General features: G+C 46.0%; 1 protein-coding gene across 4 annotated transcripts in view; it reads right to left on the reverse strand.

Moving 5' to 3' along the window:
* The window catches only part of MGMT (O-6-methylguanine-DNA methyltransferase), a 777,690-nt gene that overhangs the window by 645,519 nt on the left and 109,889 nt on the right, over nucleotides 1-22,282 (reverse strand). For all 4 annotated transcript variants that reach the window (XM_063962213.1, XM_063962215.1, XM_063962211.1 and 1 more), the window contains one exon: nucleotides 8,342-8,475. In XM_063962213.1, coding sequence (XP_063818283.1) covers nucleotides 8,342-8,475 — 134 coding nt within the window. The remainder of the gene's footprint in view (nucleotides 1-8,341; nucleotides 8,476-22,282) is intronic.

A 22,282-nucleotide genomic window follows, 5' to 3' on the forward strand; every position in this document is an offset into this window, starting at 1 on the left:
CTTGACACATTTCACTCAGCGACCATCTTTACCTGCTTTTTCTCCTGCTGGTAAATGGCCCCTCTCTATCTATGGCCGCCAGCCCCAAGTAGTACAATGATTACTCCTTCGCTACTTACATCTAAGCTGTATTATGTTTTGAGAATTGTGGTACTCTTTGTTACCAGCACTCCATTTTTGTTATTTATTTACTGTTATGCTAAGTTTTGTCTCCCTGTACTGTCCTTTGTACGGCGCTGCGAAACACTTGTGGCGCCCTATAAATAAAATGTAATAATAATAATAATAATAATAATAATAATGTCCTAAAGCAGTTCCTTATGGGAGGGGACGCACTGTAGCGGGCACAAGAACCCGGCGTCCAAAGGAAGCATCCTGGGAAGCGGCAGTATCGAAGGCATAGAACCTAATGAACACGTCACTGAGGACCATGTAGCCGCCTTGCACAATTGTTCAAGGGTCGCACCACGGCGGGCCGCCCAAGAAGGTCCCACAGACCGAGTAGAATGGGCCGTAATGTGAGCAGGAGCTGACAGACCAGCCCTCACATAAGCATGTGCAATCACCATTCTAATCCACTTGGCCAAAGTCTGCTTGTGAAACCAAAACAGAATAAAGAGAGAATCAGATTTCCTAACAGAAGCAGTTCTCTTCACATAGATACGGAGAGCCCGTACCACATCCAAAGACCACTCTTTGGGAGACAGGTCAGGAGAGACAAAGGCCGGAACCACAATCTCCTCATTAAGGTGGAACGAAGAAACCACCTTAGGTAAATAACCGGGACAAGTCCTAAGAACCGCCCGGTCACGGTGAAATATCAGATATGGGGAACTACAATACAAGGCACCCAAATCAGACACTCTTCTAGCTGAAGCAATAGCCAGCAGAAACACCACCTTAAGGGAAAGCCACTTAAGATCAGCTGAACCAAGAGGTTCAAAGAGAGACTCTTGTAACGCCTCCAAAACCACCGACAAGCCCCAAGGAGCCACAGGCGGGACATAGGGAGGTTGGATACGCAACACACCCTGAGTAAAGGTATGCACATCAGGTAAGGTCGGAATCTTTCTCTGAAACCACACCGACAAGGCAGATATTTGAACCTTGAGGGAGGCCAGACGCAGGCCTAAGTCCAGGCTCTGCAGAAGAAAGGCCAACAACTTGGCTATACTAAACTTGGAAGCGTAATAATCGATAGATGCGCACCAAACAAAGTAAGAATGCAAGACCCTATAGTAAATCCGAGCAGAAGCCGGTTTCCGGGCCCGCAACATAGTTTGAATGGCCGCCTCAGAAAACCCTTTAGCCCTCAAGACGGAAGCTTCAAGAGCCAGGCCGTCAAAGACAGCCGGGCTAGGTCCTGGTAGACACAGGGGCCCTGAACGAGGAGGTCTGGGCGTTGTGGAAGTAGAAGTGGACGCTCTGACAATAGGCCCTGCAGGTCTGAGAACCAGTGCCGTCTGGGCCACGCTGGAGCTATGAGAAGCAGAATTCTTCTTTCTTGCTTGAACCTCCGAATTACCCTGGGCAGGAGTGACACCTGAGGGAACACGTACGGCAGCCGAAACCTCCACGTCAATGCAAGCGCATCCACGAATGCTGCTTGAGTATACCTTGTCCTTGCTCCGAAGACCGGAACCTTGTGATTGTGTCGAGACGCCATCAGATCTACGTCTGGAAGGCCCCACTTTTCCACTAGGAGTTGAAACACTTCTGGATGGAGGCCCCACTCTCCGGCGTGTACGTCCTGACGACTGAGAAAGTCCGCTTCCCAATTCAGGACCCCCGGAATGAATATTGCCGATATGGCCGGTAGATGGTGTTCCGCCCATTGTAGAATACGTGAGACTTCCTTCATTGCCAAACGGCTTTGAGTGCCGCCTTGATGATTTATGTAAGCCACTGTAGTGGCGTTGTCCGACTGTACTTGAACAGGACGGTTCTTTATTAAATGATGGGCCAGGTTCAACGCATTGAAGACCGCCCGCAATTCCAGAATGTTGATCGAGAGGAGAGATTCCTCCTTGGTCCACCGACCCTGAAGGGAGTGTTGCTCCAGCACCGCGCCCCAACCTCTTAGACTGGCATCTGTCGTCAACAGGACCTAGTCGGATATCCAGAAGGGACGGCCCCTGCACAATCGTTGGTCCTGGAGCCACCAGTGCAGCGACAGAAGGACCTCCGGAGTCAATGAGATCATGTGAGACCTGATCCGGTGAGGCAGGCCATCCCACTTGGCTAGACTCAGCTTCTGGAGGGGGCGAGAATGGAATTGAGCATACTCCACCATGTCGAATACGGAGACCATGAGGCCCAGCACCTGCATCGCCGAATGTATCGACACTTGCGGACGAGAAAGGAAGCAACGAATCCTGTCCTGAAGCTTCAGGACTTTCTCCTGAGACAAGAACAACCGCTGGTTGTGAGTGTCCAATAGCGCTCCCAGGTGCACCATGCTCTGAGCAGGGACCAGGGAGGATTTCTTCCAGTTGATGAGCCACCCATGGGCTTGTAGAAACCGGACAGTCACATCCAGATGACGTAGGAGAAGTTATGGGGAATTTGCCAGGATTAACAAGTCGTCCAGATACGGCAGGATCCTGACCCCTTGACGGCGGAGTACCACCGTCACCACCGCCATAACTTTGGTAAAGACTTGCGGAGCCGTAGTTAAACCAAAAGGTAACGCCCGAAACTGGTAATGGAGGTTGCGAATCGCAAACCTCAGGTATTGCTGATTATGACACTGCTATAGGAATATGCAGGTAAGCATCCTGTATGTCCAGGGAGACCATGTAATTCCCAGGTTCCAAGGCCAGAACTATAGTATAGAGCGAAGGGTTTCCATACGGAACTTGGAAACTTTCACAAACCTGTTCAATGCCTTGAGATTGAGAATGGGCCGAGAGGACCCATTCGGTTTCGGGACTAGAAACAGCAGAGAATAGTACCCCCGGCCCATCTGAGCAAGAGGCACCTGTACTACGACTCCTGTATTCAGGAGGGTCTGTACCACCGAATGTAGAGTGTTTGCCTTTGTCTGTCCCGTCTGTCAGGCAAAATCGATGAGGGGGTCGGTTTTTGAAGGCTATGGCGTAACCTCGAGTGACGACTTCCCGTACCCAGGCATCTGAAGTGGTCTTCAACCATTCCTGGGTATACCCTAGAAGCCGGCCCCCCACCCTGGGATCCCCCAGGGGGAGGCCCACACCGTCATGCGGCAGGCTTATCCGTCTTGGAAGCTGGCTGACGGGCAGCCCAGGCTCTTTTGGGCTTCGGCTTACCAGGTTTGGAAGTGCGGACCTGTTTGTTGTACGCCTGACCTTTTGCTTTACCTGAAGGACGAAAGGGGCGAAAGGAAGTACCTTTAGCCTTCGACACAGAAGGAGCGGTACTTGGCAGACAGGCAGTTTTGGCAGTAGCCAAGTCAGCCACTATCTTATTTAAGTCCTCCCCAAACAGAATATCTCCCTTGAAAGGGAGTACCTCCAGGGTTTTTCTAGAGTCCAGATCCACAGACCAGGATCTCAGCCACAATATCAGGCGAGCCAGGACTGATGTAGTAGAGGCCTTGGCTGCTAGAATACCGGCATCAGAAGCCGCCTCTTTAATATAGTGAGAAGCTGTGACAATATATGACAAGCATTATCTAGCATGGTCAGAAGAGATTTTAGCTTCCAACTCTAGGGCCCATGCTTCAATAGCCTCTGCAGCCCATGTTGCTGCAATAGTGGGCCTTTGTGCAGCACCCGCGAGGGTGTAAATCGCTTTCAGACAACCCTCCACACGTTTATCCATAGGCTCTTTTAGAGACGTGACGGTAGTGACAGGTAGAGCTGAGGAAACCACCATCCTAGCCACATGTGAGTCCACTGGAGGAGGCGTTTCCCAATTTTTAGACAGCTCTGGCGCGAGGGGATAGCGAGCCAGCATCTTCTTTTGAGGCACAAACTTCTTTCCCGGGTTTTCCCAGGGTTCCTGACGTATATCCACTAGGTGGTCAGAGTGAGGTAAAACTTGTTTAATCACCTTCTGACGCTTGAACCTATCTGGTTTCTTAGGAGGGACGGATGGCTCGGGATCATCCGTAATCTGTAAAATCAACTCAATAGCCTCCAAAAGATCAGGAACATCCACATGTGAGCTACCCTCCCCATCAGCAGTATCTGTGTCAGAATCTGTGGGGTCAGTGTAAGTGCCATCTTCATCAGACGAGTTGTCAGTGACAGCAGTGGATTGTGAGGAGATAAGAGCTCGCTTAGAGGACCCCTTGGTCTTAGGCGAGCAAAGGTCAGACTTTTTAGTAGTCAAGGACTGGTTCAACTTCTTCAATTGAGCAGATAAATTATCCGCCCACGGCGGGTTAGCTGCGGGGACCACATACGGTTTCACCGGCATAGGGGGTCCCAAAGGGGGTGTTAGTTTAGGAACTAGCGTATGTAGAAGCGTGGAGAAAGTAGCCCACGGTGGGTCATTATGTACCCCCGTTGCCACAGTCCCACTGGGGGGCAAGGAGACCCCAGAACCAGAGCCCACAGCTGCTATAGTCTCCTCATAGGGATCTGTGGCTTCAGAAACACCGGCAGTGTGTTCAGCCCCAGATCCGTTACCTTCAGAAGCAGACATGATATAACTTGCAGTATCAAGTAACACAGTACAATTGTCAGCAGCACAATACCTCTTGCCCAAACCCCTGCGCAGTGTAGTCAGCACAAGCAGAGATACAGGAGAGATATGGTGACTAAAATCAGAGAGAAAAATACGTATTAAAGTATATCTTGTGAAAATCCTATATAATTATAAAACCTGATGCACCAAGCCCCCTCAGGTTATAGAATATAGGGATAACAAGTTGAGTGAGAGACACGAAATGGAAACCACTCAGCAAGCTAATGCACACACATATAGTCACAGTTATACAATGAGTTATACAATGCAGAGGTTATTACTAACAATAATACTGCATTGGACCAGCTTTTATATATATATATATATACATATATATATATATATATAGCTATGTAGTCAATAGATATAACACTGCACAGGAAGAACTGGATGTATATCACAGGGTACTTGTACCAGAGAACCCTGACTAAATGCACTCTTTCTTAACTAACACTGTCTAATTGACATGTAGAATACTTAAGTGTCATGTAAAGTCACAGCGCTGACAACCATGCGGCTTTACAAAGGAGGACTTGCCCAAGCAGTCCCAGGAACAGTGTAACTGAGAGAAATGGCGCCCAAACACTGACAGGGAGTGAGGGAGAGATAGATATGCAGCTCCAGAGCGGGAACATTTACTGGAAATGGCGCCCTGGGGCAGGGGGAGGGGCTCCAGGTCTAAGCCTTATCCTTTCTGCTGGCAAAACCACCTGGTACTGCGGGCTACATACAAAAAGGTTTTAAGAGAAAACCTGACCTGCACCCATACCCTGGTGGGATCGCCTGTACTGCCACAGTGTCCGCCGCCAGCGCGCGCGGCCCGCCTCCCACCGGCCGTGCCGGATGGCGATAAAGTACGCGGGACCCACTCACCACCTCCCGAAGCGCGGCCACGTGATCCCGGAGAGCCCCGTCGTGTGTGCCTGACCAGAAGAAAACCGGAGCCTCCTGCTGTAGGTACCCAGCAACCAGGGCGCGGGAGTGTACAGCGCCGCTGGGGAGAGATGGAGCTGCAGCAGTGAATGTCACTAGACATGTACACACAGCTGCAGCCCTCGAAGTCTTCACTTTTCTTCTCAAAAAAGCTCTTCTTAGGGCTGCCCAGAGCAGCCCCTGTGTTATGTGCCTGCTATCTGCGGCACCAACTACAAAACTGAGCTCCTGTGCAGGGAGGTGGGGTTATAGAGGAAGCGGCGCTATGCATCTTGGGAACAGTCAAAGCTTTTGAGGCTGTTGGTGCCTCGGATCAAGATCCTACTCTACACCCCTATGTCTATTCTTGTGGAGCCCAGTGTACCCCGCAGCAGAAATCCTTATTCATGTTTATGCTCCATGGGCTGAATTTGGTTTGGGGTGATTGATGGGGTAGGCCAATATTGTGCCCCGATTCTCTGTGTTTCATGGTTAGGACGTATACAAAGAGGTGTGTAGTGACAGATACTGGGAGTGCAGCGGATGAGTACAAGTTTCTGGTGGACCAAAATCTAAACTGTAAACTCCGTGCAGTGTAAAATCATTGTTTATGGAAGTGTTTTTTAATAACTTTATTGGTGACATTGCAAATGGGATTGAAGGGAAAGTTTGCCATTTTGCAGATAACACAAAAGGTATGCAATAGGGTAACACCCCAGGAGGGGTAAAACAAATGACTGATGATCTAGGTAGACTAGAGGAATGGTCAAGAGCGTGGCAACTACAGTTTAATGCGAAAAAATGCAAATCACATAATCACTGTAGGTCTTAGAAATTTCAAAGACTAAGGGGTATATTCAATAAGAGTCGGATCCATTCCGACATGCAGTTGTCGGAATGGATCCGACAACCCCTATTCAAAGAGCGGCTGACTGTCAGATTTGGCCATACACAGGGTCCTGTCCTGCCGCTGCGGATGTGCTGACAGCAGCGGCCAGGGTTGCAGATGGTGGCTGGCGTGAGCGGGACAGCGGCGGGGGTAAGCTGGGCGTCGGGGGGAGCATAGATCGGCGGCCGGCGGGAGGAGCTGGCTGCGGAGAGACATGTCTGGGGCGGCTGGGGGAGGCGCTGCAGGGAGAGAGTTGCAAACGGGCGGTGGGGGGGGCGCAGAGATCGGCGGCCGGCAGGGGGAGCTGGCTGTGGGGGGACATGTCTGCGGCGGCGGGGGTAGGCGCTGCAGGGAGAGAGGTATTTTCAAGTCGGATTGAGTTTGACGGAATGGGGGCCAAAACGTGTCGGATTTGGCCCCATTTCCAACAGAAGCACGTGTCCACGTGTTTTCTGACAAGTCGGGAATTCCCGACTTGTTGGAAAAAGTCAGCCCCTACTGAACAGGTCGGAACCCCTTCCGACCTATTTCTGTCGGAAGCTGGCATCTTTCCGAGAAGACAGCAGCTTCCGACAGTTATTGAATACACCCCTAAATATAGGTGTTGGGTATGAAATACCGATGCCGGGATCCCAACCACCAGAATGCCGACAGGAGGGTGAGTACAACAAAGCTTCTTGCGGGCTTAGTGGCTCACTGCACTCACCACAGGTTCTATTCTTACTCCATGGATGTCATAGACAACCCGGAATGGGAATAGCCCTCGGCCCCCTGTCAGCATTCTGGGAGTCGGGATCCCAGCATTGCTATGCTGACTGCCGGGATCCCAACCGCCGGTCTCGTAACTACATCCCAAACATAGTATTAATGGCACTATAACAGAAACTACTGAGGAGGAAGGTGTCTAGGAGTCACCATTTCAGGTAACGTACAGGCAATGTAACAAAGCAATGAGGAAGGCTAGTCAGATGCTTGGCTGCATTGGGAGAGGAATCAGCAGCAGAAAGAAAGAAGTAATAATGCCACTGTATAGGTCATTGGTACGGCCTCATCTAGAATACTGAGTTCAGTTCTGGAGGCCATATCTCCAGAAGGATATAAATACATTAGAAACTGTACAAAGAAGGGCAACTAAAATGGTGCATGGCCTACATCACAAAACTTACCCGGAAAGACTACAAGATCTTAATATGTATAGTTTGGAGCAGAGAAGGGAAAGGGGGGACATAAGACTTTCATATATATATATCAAGGTGTTTACCAAGGTATAAGAGGGAAACATTCTTCAAAAGGAAAAGAAGTATTAGAACACAAGGACATGCACTGACACTGGAGGGAGGTAGGCTTGCCTCAATATGCCATGCAGCGGGAGATGGCTTGCGTCAGTGAGCCGACAGGTCCTTTGCGACTCTTTTATAGGTGGATGTCTTTTTTTTTTTTATGAAAATGTGCCTTATTTGTATTGCTATGTGAATAAGCAAGACTTTATTGAATAAAATGTTATGCAGCATGCCTATATTCTGTGTGCGTCTGTTGCTGTATCTGCATATAAACCGGTACGTTACAGTGTTTTGCAGGAAAACACTATAGCATAACATTTCGTATGCAGATACAGCCACAGTCGCACACAGAATATAGGCATGCCGCATATAATTTTAATTAGCTGCTTGTCAGTCCTATTAACATCTTTTTGCAAATAATATGCATTTTAATGGAAAAAAAGTTGCACAAAAAGACACTTGTGCTACCAAGTCATGCCACGGCGTAACTAGAAGGGCTGTTCAACATACCAGGAAGCTACATGAGAGTGGATACATCTGTAATAAGTAATTTCTGACCTAGTCGGCAACATTGAAGAATTAATCTTACCTTGGTTCAAGGACAGCAGTATTTTGCAATTTGATCTCATGTATTCCCTCTTTACAGCCAGACACCAGAATTTCCCCCACAACACACTTAATCAGGACCTCTTCCATCTTGCAAATTCCATTTATTGGTGCCATCTATAAACAAATAAAAAAAATATATAAGAGGGTGACAAAACTATTGTTTTCCGCCAACATCAGTGTTTGATTGTAGAACCATAATTGTACATTACGGAGGTACACCCATGTAATTTGTGACTTGGTTCTAGACTTTGTTAACTAACAGTTCGGTTTAAGAGTCTGAAATTGAGCTAATCTGTAACCAAAACATGAACATGACATACAGGGGGGCGATTGAATGGTTTTCCCTTGTGGCTACCACTAGGGGGAGAAAAACTGAGCAATTCAATTGTTGCGCTAGCGTTTAGACACCTGTTAGCTGACAAGGTGACGTCTCTTGAAGCCTCCTGCGGTGAAGAGTAGAAGTGAGAAGAAATGTGTTTGGGCACCCTAAACAGAACTTTCGACAAGTTTGGACCCTATTCGATGTTAAACCCCATCTATTTGGGCGCATATAAAGCAATGGACACCCGATCAGAGCAACAATTGAATTGCTCTGATAGGTGTTCAAAAAAAAATATATGATTTTACTTACCGGTAAATCTATTTCTCGTAGTCCGTAGTGGATGCTGGGGACTCCGTAAGGACCATGGGGGAATAGACGGGCTCCGCAGGAGACAGGGCACTTTAAGAAAGAATTTGGATACTGGTGTGCTCTGGCTCCTCCCTCTATGTCCCTCCTCCAGACCTCAGTTAGAGAAACTGTGCCCGGAAGAGCTGACAGTACAAGGAAAGGATTTTGGAATCCAGGGCAAGACTCATACCAGTCACACCAATCACACCGTATAACTTGTGATAAACTTACCCAGTTAACAGTATGAACCACAACGGAGCATCAGATCAACCCTGATGCAACCAAACATAACCCTTATTTAAGCAATAACTATATACAAGTATTGCAGAAGAAGTCCGCACTTGGGACGGGCGCCCAGCATCCACTACGGACTACGAGAAATAGATTTACCGGTAAGTAAAATCTTATTTTCTCTAACGTCCTAGTGGATGCTGGGGACTCCGTAAGGACCATGGGGATTATACCAAAGCTCCCAAACGGGCGGGAGAGTGCGGATGACTCTGCAGCACCGAATGAGCAAACACAAGGTCCTCCTCAGCCAGGGTATCAAACTTGTAGAACTTTGCAAAAGTGTTTGAACCTGACCAAGTAGCCGCCCGGCAAAGTTGTAATGCCGAGACCCCTCGGGCAGCCGCCCAAGAAGAGCCCACCTTCCTTGTGGAGTGGGCTTTTACTGATTTTGGAAGCAGCAATCCAGCCGCAGAATGAGCCTGCTGAATCGTGTTACAGATCCAGCGAGCAATAGTTTGCTTTGAAGCAGGAGCACCCAGCTTGTTGGATGCATACAGGATAAACAGCGACTCCGCTTTCCTGACTCTAGCCGTTCTGGCTACATAAACCTTCAAAGCCCTGACCACATCTATTAACTCGGAATCCTCCAAGTCACGAGTAGCCACAGGCACCACAATAGGTTGGTTCATATGAAAGGATGACACCACTTTTGGCAGAAATTGTGGACGGGTCCGCAATTCTGCCCTGTCCATATGGAAAATCAGATAGGGGCTGTCAAAGTCAGAAAAATATCTCTATACACACTGCCATATTTGCACCTCATTCTGGTCCGCGCTGCGCATGCGTGCGCTCTCCCGTGCGTGCGCATACTCACAGTCGCGGGCACCCGCAGGCGCATGGTATGCGTATTTACGGTAGAGTTTATGTGATCGTAGCGTGCGACTCAATCGTTACATATTTTCAGTAATAATGTATTTTGTAGATCATGGTCCCTTTGATAGATTCTGAAAGTTTAGTTAACATAGCATGTTCCTGAACAGAGAGATCCCTCTTTGTATTGTACGAAGGGTCTAACAGGGGTCATACAGTGGTGTTTGGTACCCATCGGAAGAGTATTTAAATAGCAATATTCCGGTGTTGGTTTGGAGCGGATTAATCGCTCATGCGAATAGTTATGGACATAAGAAGTTTATGTCCATTTACTATTATTTGTTCTTATTTAGTCATGCGGCGGGAAACTCAGTATCCCACCCACCTGAACAGTTGGAAGCAGTCACAGCCCACCTGTATGAATCAACCTATGACCTTTTGTTATAATGCGAAGCCGAATTCCTGTGTCCAATGAACAATGAGATTGTAGGGACCATTGAATTGTATTGTGTGTGGGACATAAATAGGCAGGCCGACCATATCCAGTTCACTCTCTTCAACGGTTCTCATTGCTGATAATCGGGAGCTGGATATCGAGGCGCATGCGATCGTTTCCCCTTGTGCGTAAGTGTTTCTCCGCAATCATATTGATCTTCTTGTTATTCCGAGCCAATCTCTCTCAATTTCTCTCTCTCTCTCTCTCCTTCTCTTTCTCTCTCATTTTCCCTTAAATTGTATTGTATTGTATTTCCTGTGTAGTTATCTGGTTAGGTAGTCTATGTTATATTGTAGTGTATGACTTGTATTGTGTTTAACTCTTTTGCAAGTATAGCATTCATAATATATATTTTAGGCGTTGGACCCTGAACACGGTATCTGTGTGTTTCTTATAGTATTAAGTATTCTCAGAGCGTCGGTGACGCTCAAACAGCTTTTAAGGTAATAAGGTTATACTGTGTTGCATTTACACTCTAACATTACACTAAGGTTTTACTGTACAATACTCTGTTTATGGTTTAGATACAAAGGTTTAATATAGTGAGCGTCAGCGCCGCTGGTGATCTCCTCGTGGTCCCGAGCGTCCGCTACGCTATAGCGAATCATTACGTTAGTCCACAGCCAATAACGTGCCTGCCTGTGATCTCTTGGCCGTGAGTGAACTTGACGCTTGAGCGTCTCGATCACGGCAAAGCGATTGTTACGCAACTAGCGTACCCTTACGGTACTTCATACGTAGATAGCGTACAGTGTTCTTAGACCTCATAAAGGGTATTATATACGATAAATATTTAGCTTTATCAATTGCGGGCTCGTCCTGTCCTTCACATATCTACACTAGGTAATTTCAGCAGACATTATCCAGCAGCAAAGGGCGGGAGATCATATTCCTCGTAGTGCTGTTTGGATAAGCGTCTGCTTCTCTTAGTGAAGGGTGCTGAAGGAATCCGGGAACCGGAGGTAAGAACAAAACAATAGTGTCTTTTTAAAACTGTTTATTTTTCTGTCTTGCGTACACACGCACGCACACATATATATCTGCATTTCCTTTTCATTTGTGTATTTTCGTATATCACTCTTCTGTTTGCCAGTTTTATAGTTGATAAACGTGCTTAGAGAGAGTTGTCACTATTTTACAGTTTAAGAGTAAAGGTAATATAGTTAAAGTATAGACAAACACACAGTTTTGCCTGGGAGATAAGGCGAAGTCAGTGTGGTGCGTGGTAGATGATAAAGGATCATCTACATTGATAAACGTATAAATTGTGTTACGGTGGATCTTTGCTTTGCGTACACGTGTCTCTAACAAAAGACTGAGACTTGCGTACGCAATCCAAGGGCCGACGCACGCAGCGTATATTACGCAACGGAGCGTACGGGTACGCCCACGTAACTCAAATCACAAGTTTTTTTTTTTTTCTCTCAACGCGATAAGTAGCGCCACGCGGTAAATAACGCCAGGCGATAAATCGCGCAAATTTTTTTTACATTCCAAATTTAAATTAACAGATCCTTCTCCTAATTTGTAACACATCTGGTCTAAAGAAAAATTTCTGCGCAGAAATAGAAATAGAAACAAAAGTGTACAGGTGGTGAGTGAGTGTGTTGTATACAATTTTACAGGTTGAACCACAAGAAAAGTCGAGTTCTCGTGAGGTACATGCGTGTAAGTGACGTACATGGTGGCTAGGGAGGCATCCCAGGTTAAAACATACAATTTGAGCATTAGAGTGTAGCAGACCAGGAGGTCATACTGTAACAGACCAGGAGGTCATAGCAGACCAACAGGTTCGGGTACAGCAGACAAGGAAGTCCGCTATACAGTCCACAGGCACAACACCAAGAAAGGGTTGGTGCAACACCCATATAGGCCATATAAGCTCTGGCTGAAGGAATTCGCAGCCGCAATTTTCGATTCCACTGGTCGCTCAGTACATAAGATTAGTTGCTTGTGTACTAAACGATTGTACCGCACGTAATTGTGTGCATTAGTAAACCTGACCGGTACTATTTGTGTACGAAGGTCATAAACGCTATTTGTACATTCTAACGTGATTTGTGTAATTTTTTTTTATTTTAAGGGAAGTTCGCTGCTCACTCAGGAACTATCCAGCAATTAATAGTTACTGGAAAGAGTAAGTGTTCTTCGGATCACCCTCACAGGTTCCAGTAAATAGAGGTTCAGGTCGCAGGGGCCCTAGGTCGAGTACGCCAGCACCATATCGGTGTGATCAGGTCGTATTGGTCGGCGTGGGCGAGTGAGTGGGGTACTCTGTAAACCGCCACCGTCAGCCTATTTTGGACATTTGGTTTGCGTAAGGGTTGGTTGAATAAAGCAACACCTTCGAACTATGGGGGCCACTTGTTCAGGTAGGGGGCGATCAACCTCGGTTCGGGTTGATTCAGTGAACCGACCAATTGGGTCGGCAAGGTATGTAATGTGTGAGAAATACGGAAGTCACACAGAAGCTTTATGTGATGAATGGGAGAGAATGACAGTACATGACGGGGAGAAATTCCCAAGAGTAGGTAGCTTCAGCACAGAAGTGTTAACGAATTTAAGGAGAAGAATATGTCTCATTAAATCAGCAAAGAGACGAATCAAGCATTATGATTATTTGCAGTTGTGGCAACAGGAGGGTGACATACAGAGAGGATTGGCTCAGGCGGCGGGATCTGGCTCAATCAGAAAACTGATAGCCACGGCCCCACCGCCACCATACATATCAGGAGAGAAATTGGTTGCGGAGAATGACGCACTAAGGTGTAACAAACAACAAACTCTTAGCAATTGTGTAAATGTTAAAGATAATGTTAACCAATTAACCAATGCAAGTATTAACCCGTGCAAGTTGTACCCTGTTTTGAACTTTCCTCAGGAGTGTGATCAAGAAAACGAATCGGCAACAATTTCAGCGCTCTCTCTAGCAGCCACCATAGCAGAGACCACAGTAGGCACAGCTCCACCCACGAGATTAGTAACAAAGGCCCCTAGCGGAGGGATAGGTGAGGTCGTATCTACAGGTAAGTACGGCACCATACACTATGCTGAAGCCATTTCACCACAGGCTGTAGAACCCACACAGAGTGATGTTGTTAGAGTTACTCCTGTTAGGGTAATAGCTGTTCCAAATGGGAAAACTGACACATCAGGAGTCACCCCTGTGAGGAACATTGCCATGTATAGCCCATTTTCCAGAATGGAATTAAGGACCATAGTGTCAGAATTCCCTGACCCTAGAAAAGACTTAGTTGCCAGTCAAAAATACATCAGAGACTTAGGTAACACTGTAGAGCCCAACAATAAAGACTGGCAGATATTGCTGAGAGCATGTTTACCCTCCAATGTTGACGCAACTCAATTTTTAGCTGATTGCGGATTAGATCAGGATGTACCTCTTACAGATGTGTACAACAAAGATAATGTAAAAAGAATAAACTTACAGTTAAAAGAGTAGTTCCCAGCGGTAGTCAGATGGAACAAGATATTCTCCATTAAACAGAAGGAGTCAGAGACAGCTGCAGAGTATTTTCACAGAGCATTATCAGAAATGGCAAAATACACAGGCATAGAGGACATTAAAACAAACATAAACCATCGAGAAGTAGCAGTATCGGTACTGATGGATGGTTTAAAAGAATCATTAAAGACTAGGGTACAGACCACACAACCATGTTGGCGAGGTCTGTCTGTGGCTACTTTGAGAGAGGCTGCTATTGATCACGATAGGAACATCACCAGACACAGGGAACAACAAAGTGATAAGTTAATGGCCGTAAGTATACAGGCCCTGACCACAAGGCAGCCTTTGTTTGTATCACCAAACCCTGTGGGTAAGTCAAGTGTGGTTACTTGTTATTCTTGTCATAAACAGGGACACATGGCACGAGATTGTAGAGTAAAGAATGTACGAAACTCATACCAACCCCCTAGACAACGACACGACACACGACATTGGGATCAGGGTCCGCAGAAACGGAGTTATGAGCCACATGCAGGGGAAACAAAAAGATACCCCCCGAACAGAGACTGGCAAGCCTCTGGTAGCTCCCAATTAACTCCATCACAAGTAGTTGCTGCCAGCGGGATTCAGGGAGGTCACCATACCCAATAGGGGTGTGGCCATACCTGTAATCTGCAGCCAGTAAAATTGATTGCAAGTCTTGGAAGTGAACCAGAAATTGCAATCAATGTAGCTGGTAAATCATTAAACTTTCTTGTAGACACAGGGGCGGCCAAATCAGTGATAAATTCGACAGTGGGCATGAGGACCACTGGTAGGACAATTCCAGCCGTGGGAGTAACAGGAGTAGTCCAGCATTACCCTGTTAGCAAACCAGCAGAGATTACAATAGGGCCTTTACATACCAAGCATTCCTTTTTGCTGGCTGCATCGGCACCGACCAATCTCCTGGGAAGAGACTTACTGTGTAAAATGGGGTGCGTCATTTATTGTACTCCTGAAGGTGTATTCTTGGACATACCTGAGAATCACGCTCAGGAAGTACGAGACATGTTAGACTCCCCGTCAAAATTAATGTCACATACCACTATGACAAATAGGACTCCCTCCCAAGTAGAAGAAATTACATCTCAGATACCAGAGTCACTTTGGACTAAAGATGGACAGGACACTGGATTAATGGCAAACGTAGCTCCGGTAGTTGTACAAGTAAAAGATGGTAGGATAGCTCCAAAAATCCCACAGTACCCTCTGAAGCCAGAGGTGGAGTTAGGAGTGTATCCCGTAATAGAGCGCTTGCTACAACAGGGCATTCTGGTAAGAACGTCCAGCACTGCCAATAGTCCCATCTTCCCTGTTAAAAAGAGTGGGGGGAGGGGTTACCGGCTAGTGCAGGATCTAAGGGGGATTAACAAAATAGTTGAGAGTCAGTTCCCCGTAGTGCCAAATCCAGCTGTCATCCTAATGCAAATCCCTCCCACTGCGAAATTTTTCACTGTTATTGACCTCTGCTCCGCTTTCTTTTCGGTACCTCTGCACCCTGACAGTCAATATTTGTTTGCATTTACATACAGAGGAGTCCAATACACATGGACTCGATTACCACAAGGATTCATAGATAGCCCAAGTATATTTTCTCAGGCTTTGCATGATTGTTTACAGTCTTTCCAACCAGTGAGTGGATCAGTATTAATACAGTACGTGGATGATCTACTACTGTGTTCTGATTCATTGGAAGCATCCCTGAAGGATACGAAACAGCTCCTGTTTCATCTTTCAGACACAGGACACAAGGTTTCCAAAGACAAGTTGCAATTATGCCAAACTAAGGTAAAATATTTGGGACACTGTCTAACACAAGGACTGAGACACCTGACCGCTGATAGAATTCAAGCAATTAGAGACATGACTCTGCCACAAACCCAGCAACAGATCAGAACATTTTTAGGAATGTGTGGGTATTGCCGTAACTGGATCCCAGGGTTTTCCATCCTAGCGTTACCCTTGCAGGAAATGGTCTCCTCAAACAAACCTGATCGGATTTCGCATACAGACGAGTCTGAGGCAGCATTTGAGAGACTTAAACAGTGCCTAACGCAGGCACCAGCATTAGGTATGCCGGACTATGGGAAACCCTTTGAACTATACGGAACAGAAAGTGCTGGTTGCGCGGCAGGCGTACTAACCCAAAAGCACGGTGATGCCAGCAGGCCAGTAGCATATTACAGCGCTCAGCTAGACACGGTAGCGCGATCCCTCCCCACATGCTTGCGAAGCGTTGCTGCGATAGCATTGCTAGTAACGAAAAGCGAAGACGTCGTGCTAGGTCACAACCTCACAATTCATACACCACATGCAGTGTCAGCCTTGTTAAATTCTGCACAAACCAGACACGTCTCATCAGCGCGGTTTACAAGATGGGAATTGGCACTAATGGCCCCCGTAAACATCACCATAAGGAGATGCAGTGCATTAAATCCTGCAACATATCTCCCAGGTGTGCCTGGACAGGCACAAAGGGTGGAGGATGAGAGTGGTGGGGAAGGAGAATTTAACACAAAGGAAGACACTCATGATTGTATGGAATATTTGACCCAAAATTTTACCGCAAGGCCTGACATCAGTGACAACCCACTGGAAGATGTAGAACTTACGTTCTACACGGACGGTAGTTGTCATAGACAGTCAGACTCGGGAGACTTGTGTACTGGATACGCAGTCTTAGATGACCAAGGCACCATAGAAGCGGAACCGCTAGGCCCACCTCACTCAGCCCAGGTTGCTGAACTGGTCGCCCTAACCAGAGCATGTGAATTGGCTAAGGGCAAATCAGCCAATATCTACACCGATTCTAGATACGCATTCGGGGTAGTCCATGATTTCGGAGCCCTATGGCGCCTCAGAAATTTCATGACGGCAGCTGGTACACCGGTAGCGCATGCAGCTCACATAAAAAGGCTTCTAACAGCGATACAGGAACCCGACAGAGTGGCTGTTATCAAATGTAAAGCACATACATATAGCCAAGACCCAGTATCGCTTGGTAACAGCCGAGCAGACGAAGCGGCTAAATTAGCAGCTGGTACCCCCAGACAGACAGACACCACACAATTGATGGCATTTAATACCATCAACACACAGAAGTTGTGTGAAATGCAAAATTTGTGTTCCACACAGGAAAAGGCAGTCTGGAAGGCAAAGGGATATGGCCAGGAGTCCTCAGGACTCTGGACGGATGGACATGGTAAACCAGTGGCCCCCAGAGCATATCTTCCGTGTTTGGCTGAAGCAGCTCACGGGCTGACTCATCTAGGCAAGGAAGGGATGTGCAAGTTGGTAAGAGCATATTGGTGTGCCCCAGGATTCTCATCTCATGTGAGTAAAAGGGCAATGTCATGCCTTACCTGTTTGAGAAAGAATATTGGAAAGGCAATACCTACAGAACCATCCCATATCCCACCTGCCGGCGGCCCTTTCCAGGTAATACAGATTGACTTCATTCAATTACCCCCTTGTCGAAATTTGAAATATGTACTTGTTTGTATAGATGTTTTTTCAAATTGGGTCGAAGCATTTCCGGCGGCCACAAATACCGCTATGTTTACTGCTAAGAAAATTGTGCAGGAATTTGTATGTAGATATGGTATCCCTAGAATTATCGAAAGTGATAGGGGTACCCATTTTACAGGTGATGTCTTTCAAGGAATGTGTAAATTGATGGGAATTGATAGCAAGCTGCACACTCCATACCGACCACAGGCGAGTGCGAAAGTGGAAAGAGTGAACAGCACTATTAAAAATAAACTGAGTAAAGTGATGGCAGAGACAGGATTGACATGGCCAGAAGCTTTACCCATTGTACTGTACAGCATCAGAACCACTCCCAGGTCCCCTCTTAATCTGTCTCCCTTTGAAATCTTGTTTGGTCGACAACCGCATGTTATGATTAACCCTCAGGATGATTTGAAGTGTAACAATGAAGTGACTGTAAAATACTTGATTAACATGAGTAAACAGTTAAGGAATCAAAATGATAATCTGAAGTTAGTGATTCCTGATTTACCAGATAGTAATTGTCATGACATTGAACCTGGGGATTATGTAATGATACGGAATTTTCTACGCTCAGGTTGCCTTATTGACAGATGAGAAGGACCATACCAGGTCTTATTGACTAGCACTACAGCATTGAAGGTTGATGAGAGAGAGACTTGGGTTCATTCGTCCCACTGTAAGAAGGTCGTTGATCCAGAGAAGTCCTGTGATAAGGAACAGACGGTAGAGGTTGTATCACTAGAGTGTCTGTTCCAGGAGGACTAAGGCGGCACCTGAGCATCGAGAACCACAAGATCAAAAGCAGTTGTCGATCCCCTGTTCCCTTTTATTGTTTTTCTCCACTTCCCATCCCCTCTCCCTCAAATTATTTTTCCCCCTTCTCATTCTTCTCCGTTTCCTCCTACAAGATGGACTTGCCCCAAGAGACTGTGATCCGGATTTTCCTGTTGACCATGATGTTGACCAGAGCAGTCTGTTCCGGCGAGAGTACCATGGAGGTCGAGAGAGGTTCTGGAATGGGTTCTGATGATAAAGATGGAGGCGTAGTTTTCCAAGAACAACTTAACCAACAAGTAAAGGCGAGTATCAGAAAACGATCCGATAGCATTGACCATAGAAGGAATTGTGAAGGATTGTTAGCTGAAGAAAACTGTATCTGTAGGCTCTGTAACAATGTCATTGAGGATGGGTGCATTAAGAAATGCCAATCCAGTTTTAATATCCATATGCACCGGCATCCATTGAGTGACTATCACTCCTTAGTGGGTAATGTGTTAAACAAAACAGATTGTTGGGTATGCTCTCAAGTACCTCAGGGTCATAGCAAATCAGGGCTAGTACCATTTCCTTTAACGATAGAGGAGGTACTTGAGTTAAATGGTGGGAGACCGGTGGACCGGAGGTTTAATATCTCCAGCCCTCCTAGTTTGAAGCTCCACCAATACCATGTGGATAGGTCCCTATTATGTTTCAACATCTCCAATCCCCGAAAGCCGGGAAATTGGGAAGTGTCATGGAGTAACCACACCATGACCTTTTCGCATAGAGCAGATAGAATGCCTACAGATACAGAGCTTGTACGCCACATAGCCAGTAGAGGAAAATCTTTCCGGTATAGGTATACCTTAGGAAATAGGATTACTAGAGTTGGAGAGGTATCACCAGGATACTGTGCACATATCATACAACCTGATACGTGTACTAAGCAGATGGAAGAATTAGGGTTAGGAGATTTCACATGGAAGGTGTGTAATATGGTTATGTCCTACTCCGTCCCATATGTTCTCCCCGATGATGCATATTTCATATGCGGGAGAAAGGCGTACAAGTGGCTTGCCCCAAACTCTGAAGGATTGTGTTATATTGGAAAAGTACTGCCTGAAGTAATGACTGTATCACATGACAAAATGAAAGACATACACCGTGGTGCCCAAGCTCCTTATACTCACACCCATTACGAGCACGTTGTTAAAAGGCACCTGATAGAGAAGACAGAGCATCCGGCCTCTGATCTGATAAGTGAATCCACCGGGATTCAATTCTTAATCGCGTTAGATTTCACCCGCACCGCCAGAGGAGTGCTGAATTATAAATACATATCTGCGCTCGCAAACTTGTTAGATAATATCACTGAAATGTATGATGACACGTTTAGGTATACTGGAAGAGAACTTCAGGCTTACAAAACAGAACTGGTACAGCATAGAATGGTTCTCAATTACCTCACAGCAGTGACAGGCGGATATTGTGTCACACTGGCAACACAATACGGCGTGAAATGTTGCACATATATTACGAATAGCACCGAGGATCCGGTCGAGGTCATAGACCAAAAGATGGACGATATTCTCCAATTGAAGTGGGAATTTCGCAGGAGACACAATCTCACTCTTGCTGCTGTAGGTAATGAGCTGACTGGTTGGGTGTCATGGTTGAACCCGCGAAATTGGTTTTCTGGTTTAGGAGAATGGGCTCAAGGAGTCATAATGGATGTTGGGAAGTTTCTCCTATGTATCTTAGGTGTTGTCATATCGATTGGATTGATATTTAGATGCGGTCAGGCTTTAATGAAGTGCAAACATCGTACAAGGGTAATGAGTTTGAGGAGTGAGGAAACTGTAATTCCAATGGACTTGATTTACGACCCAAATGTAGAAACAATGATGTGATGAAAATGCGATTTCTACGGTCCGTTTCTTTCACCTGTTTTTCCGTTTTCTCCAAGGTAACAAGACCCACTTGGACGAGGAATTTGATGAGCCGATATACAGACAACAGAGGGATTAAAGAAGAAGTTTGACAACCTGATACACAGATTTTTGATGAACTATGCCATGGATCCCCAGTTTCCCTAGAAATTTTTAAATTACGCTAGCCCAACACTTTTGTAAATCTATGGACATTGACAGCTTTGCTCGAACCTTATGAGCAAAAGCACAAAGAAGACTGCATTCAACAGACACCAAACAAGACCTCAATCGACGACTGTACATTTACCTGACATAGAATACCACCGCATTTACCGTAAATATGTCTTTTCTTCATTTCTACAACCCTCAGGTAATGACACACATAGTCGATAGGGAATACAGGCACAGATATCAGCAATCACATATCTCCCCCATTCATGTATCATCAACTAAAATGTGCTCCCCCATTTTGTTACAACCAAAGCCGAAAAGAGCTCGGTAAAGTTTGACAGCCCATCCACAGACCCGTACCACGGGATAAGAAGGAATTCACATGTATACTTCGCAATACCTCGAAGCTTGATTTAAAACACGTACGGCACGATGATACATGACCCCCAAGCACGGATTCATACACACATGCTTCTGCTATCTCACTAGGTCATACCCTTTTCCTACCTTCTCCTCTCCTCCCCTACCCAACCATGTAAATGTATTAACCCCTGACATATATTTTTCTCTTTTGAAATGTTTTAGAAGGTGGCAGTTATTGTTGACTGCCAAAGGGTGGACTGTCAAAGTCAGAAAAATATCTCTATACACACTGCCATATTTGCACCTCATTCTGGTCCGCGCTGCGCATGCGTGCGCTCTCCCGTGCGTGCGCATACTCACAGTCGCGGGCACCCGCAAGCACGGTATGCGTATTTACGGTAGAGTTTATGTGATCGTAGCGTGCGACTCAATCGTTACATATTTTCAGTAATAATGTATTTTGTAGATCATGGTCCCTTTGATAGATTCTGAAAGTTTAGTTAACATAGCATGTTCCTGAACAGAGAGATCCCTCTTTGTATTGTACGAAGGGTCTAACAGGGGTCATACAGTGGTGTTTGGTACCCATCGGAAGAGTATTTAAATAGCAATATTCCGGTGTTGGTTTGGAGCGGATTAATCGCTCATGCGAATAGTTATGGACATAAGAAGTTTATGTCCATTTACTATTATTTGTTCTTATTTAGTCATGCGGCGGGAAACTCAGTATCCCACCCACCTGAACAGTTGGAAGCAGTCACAGCCCACCTGTATGAATCAACCTATGACCTTTTGTTATAATGCGAAGCCGAATTCCTGTGTCCAATGAACAATGAGATTGTAGGGACCATTGAATTGTATTGTGTGTGGGGCATAAATAGGCAGGCCGACCATATCCAGTTCACTCTCTTCAACGGTTCTCATTGCTGATAATCGGGAGCTGGATATCGAGGCGCATGCGATCGTTTCCCCTTGTGCGTAAGTGTTTCTCCGCAATCATATTGATCTTCTTGTTATTCCGAGCCAATCTCTCTCAATTTCTCTCTCTCTCTCTCTCCTTCTCTTTCTCTCTCATTTTCCCTTAAATTGTATTGTATTGTATTTCCTGTGTAGTTATCTGGTTAGGTAGTCTATGTTATATTGTAGTGTATGACTTGTATTGTGTTTAACTCTTTTGCAAGTATAGCATTCATAATATATATTTTAGGCGTTGGACCCTGAACACGGTATCTGTGTGTTTCTTATAGTATTAAGTATTCTCAGAGCGTCGGTGACGCTCAAACAGCTTTTAAGGTAATAAGGTTATACTGTGTTGCATTTACACTCTAACATTACACTAAGGTTTTACTGTACAATACTCTGTTTATGGTTTAGATACAAAGGTTTAATATAGTGAGCGTCAGCGCCGC

Source organism: Pseudophryne corroboree, chromosome 3, assembly GCF_028390025.1.
Source record: "Pseudophryne corroboree isolate aPseCor3 chromosome 3, aPseCor3.hap2, whole genome shotgun sequence".
Lineage (NCBI taxonomy): Eukaryota > Metazoa > Chordata > Amphibia > Anura > Myobatrachidae > Pseudophryne > Pseudophryne corroboree.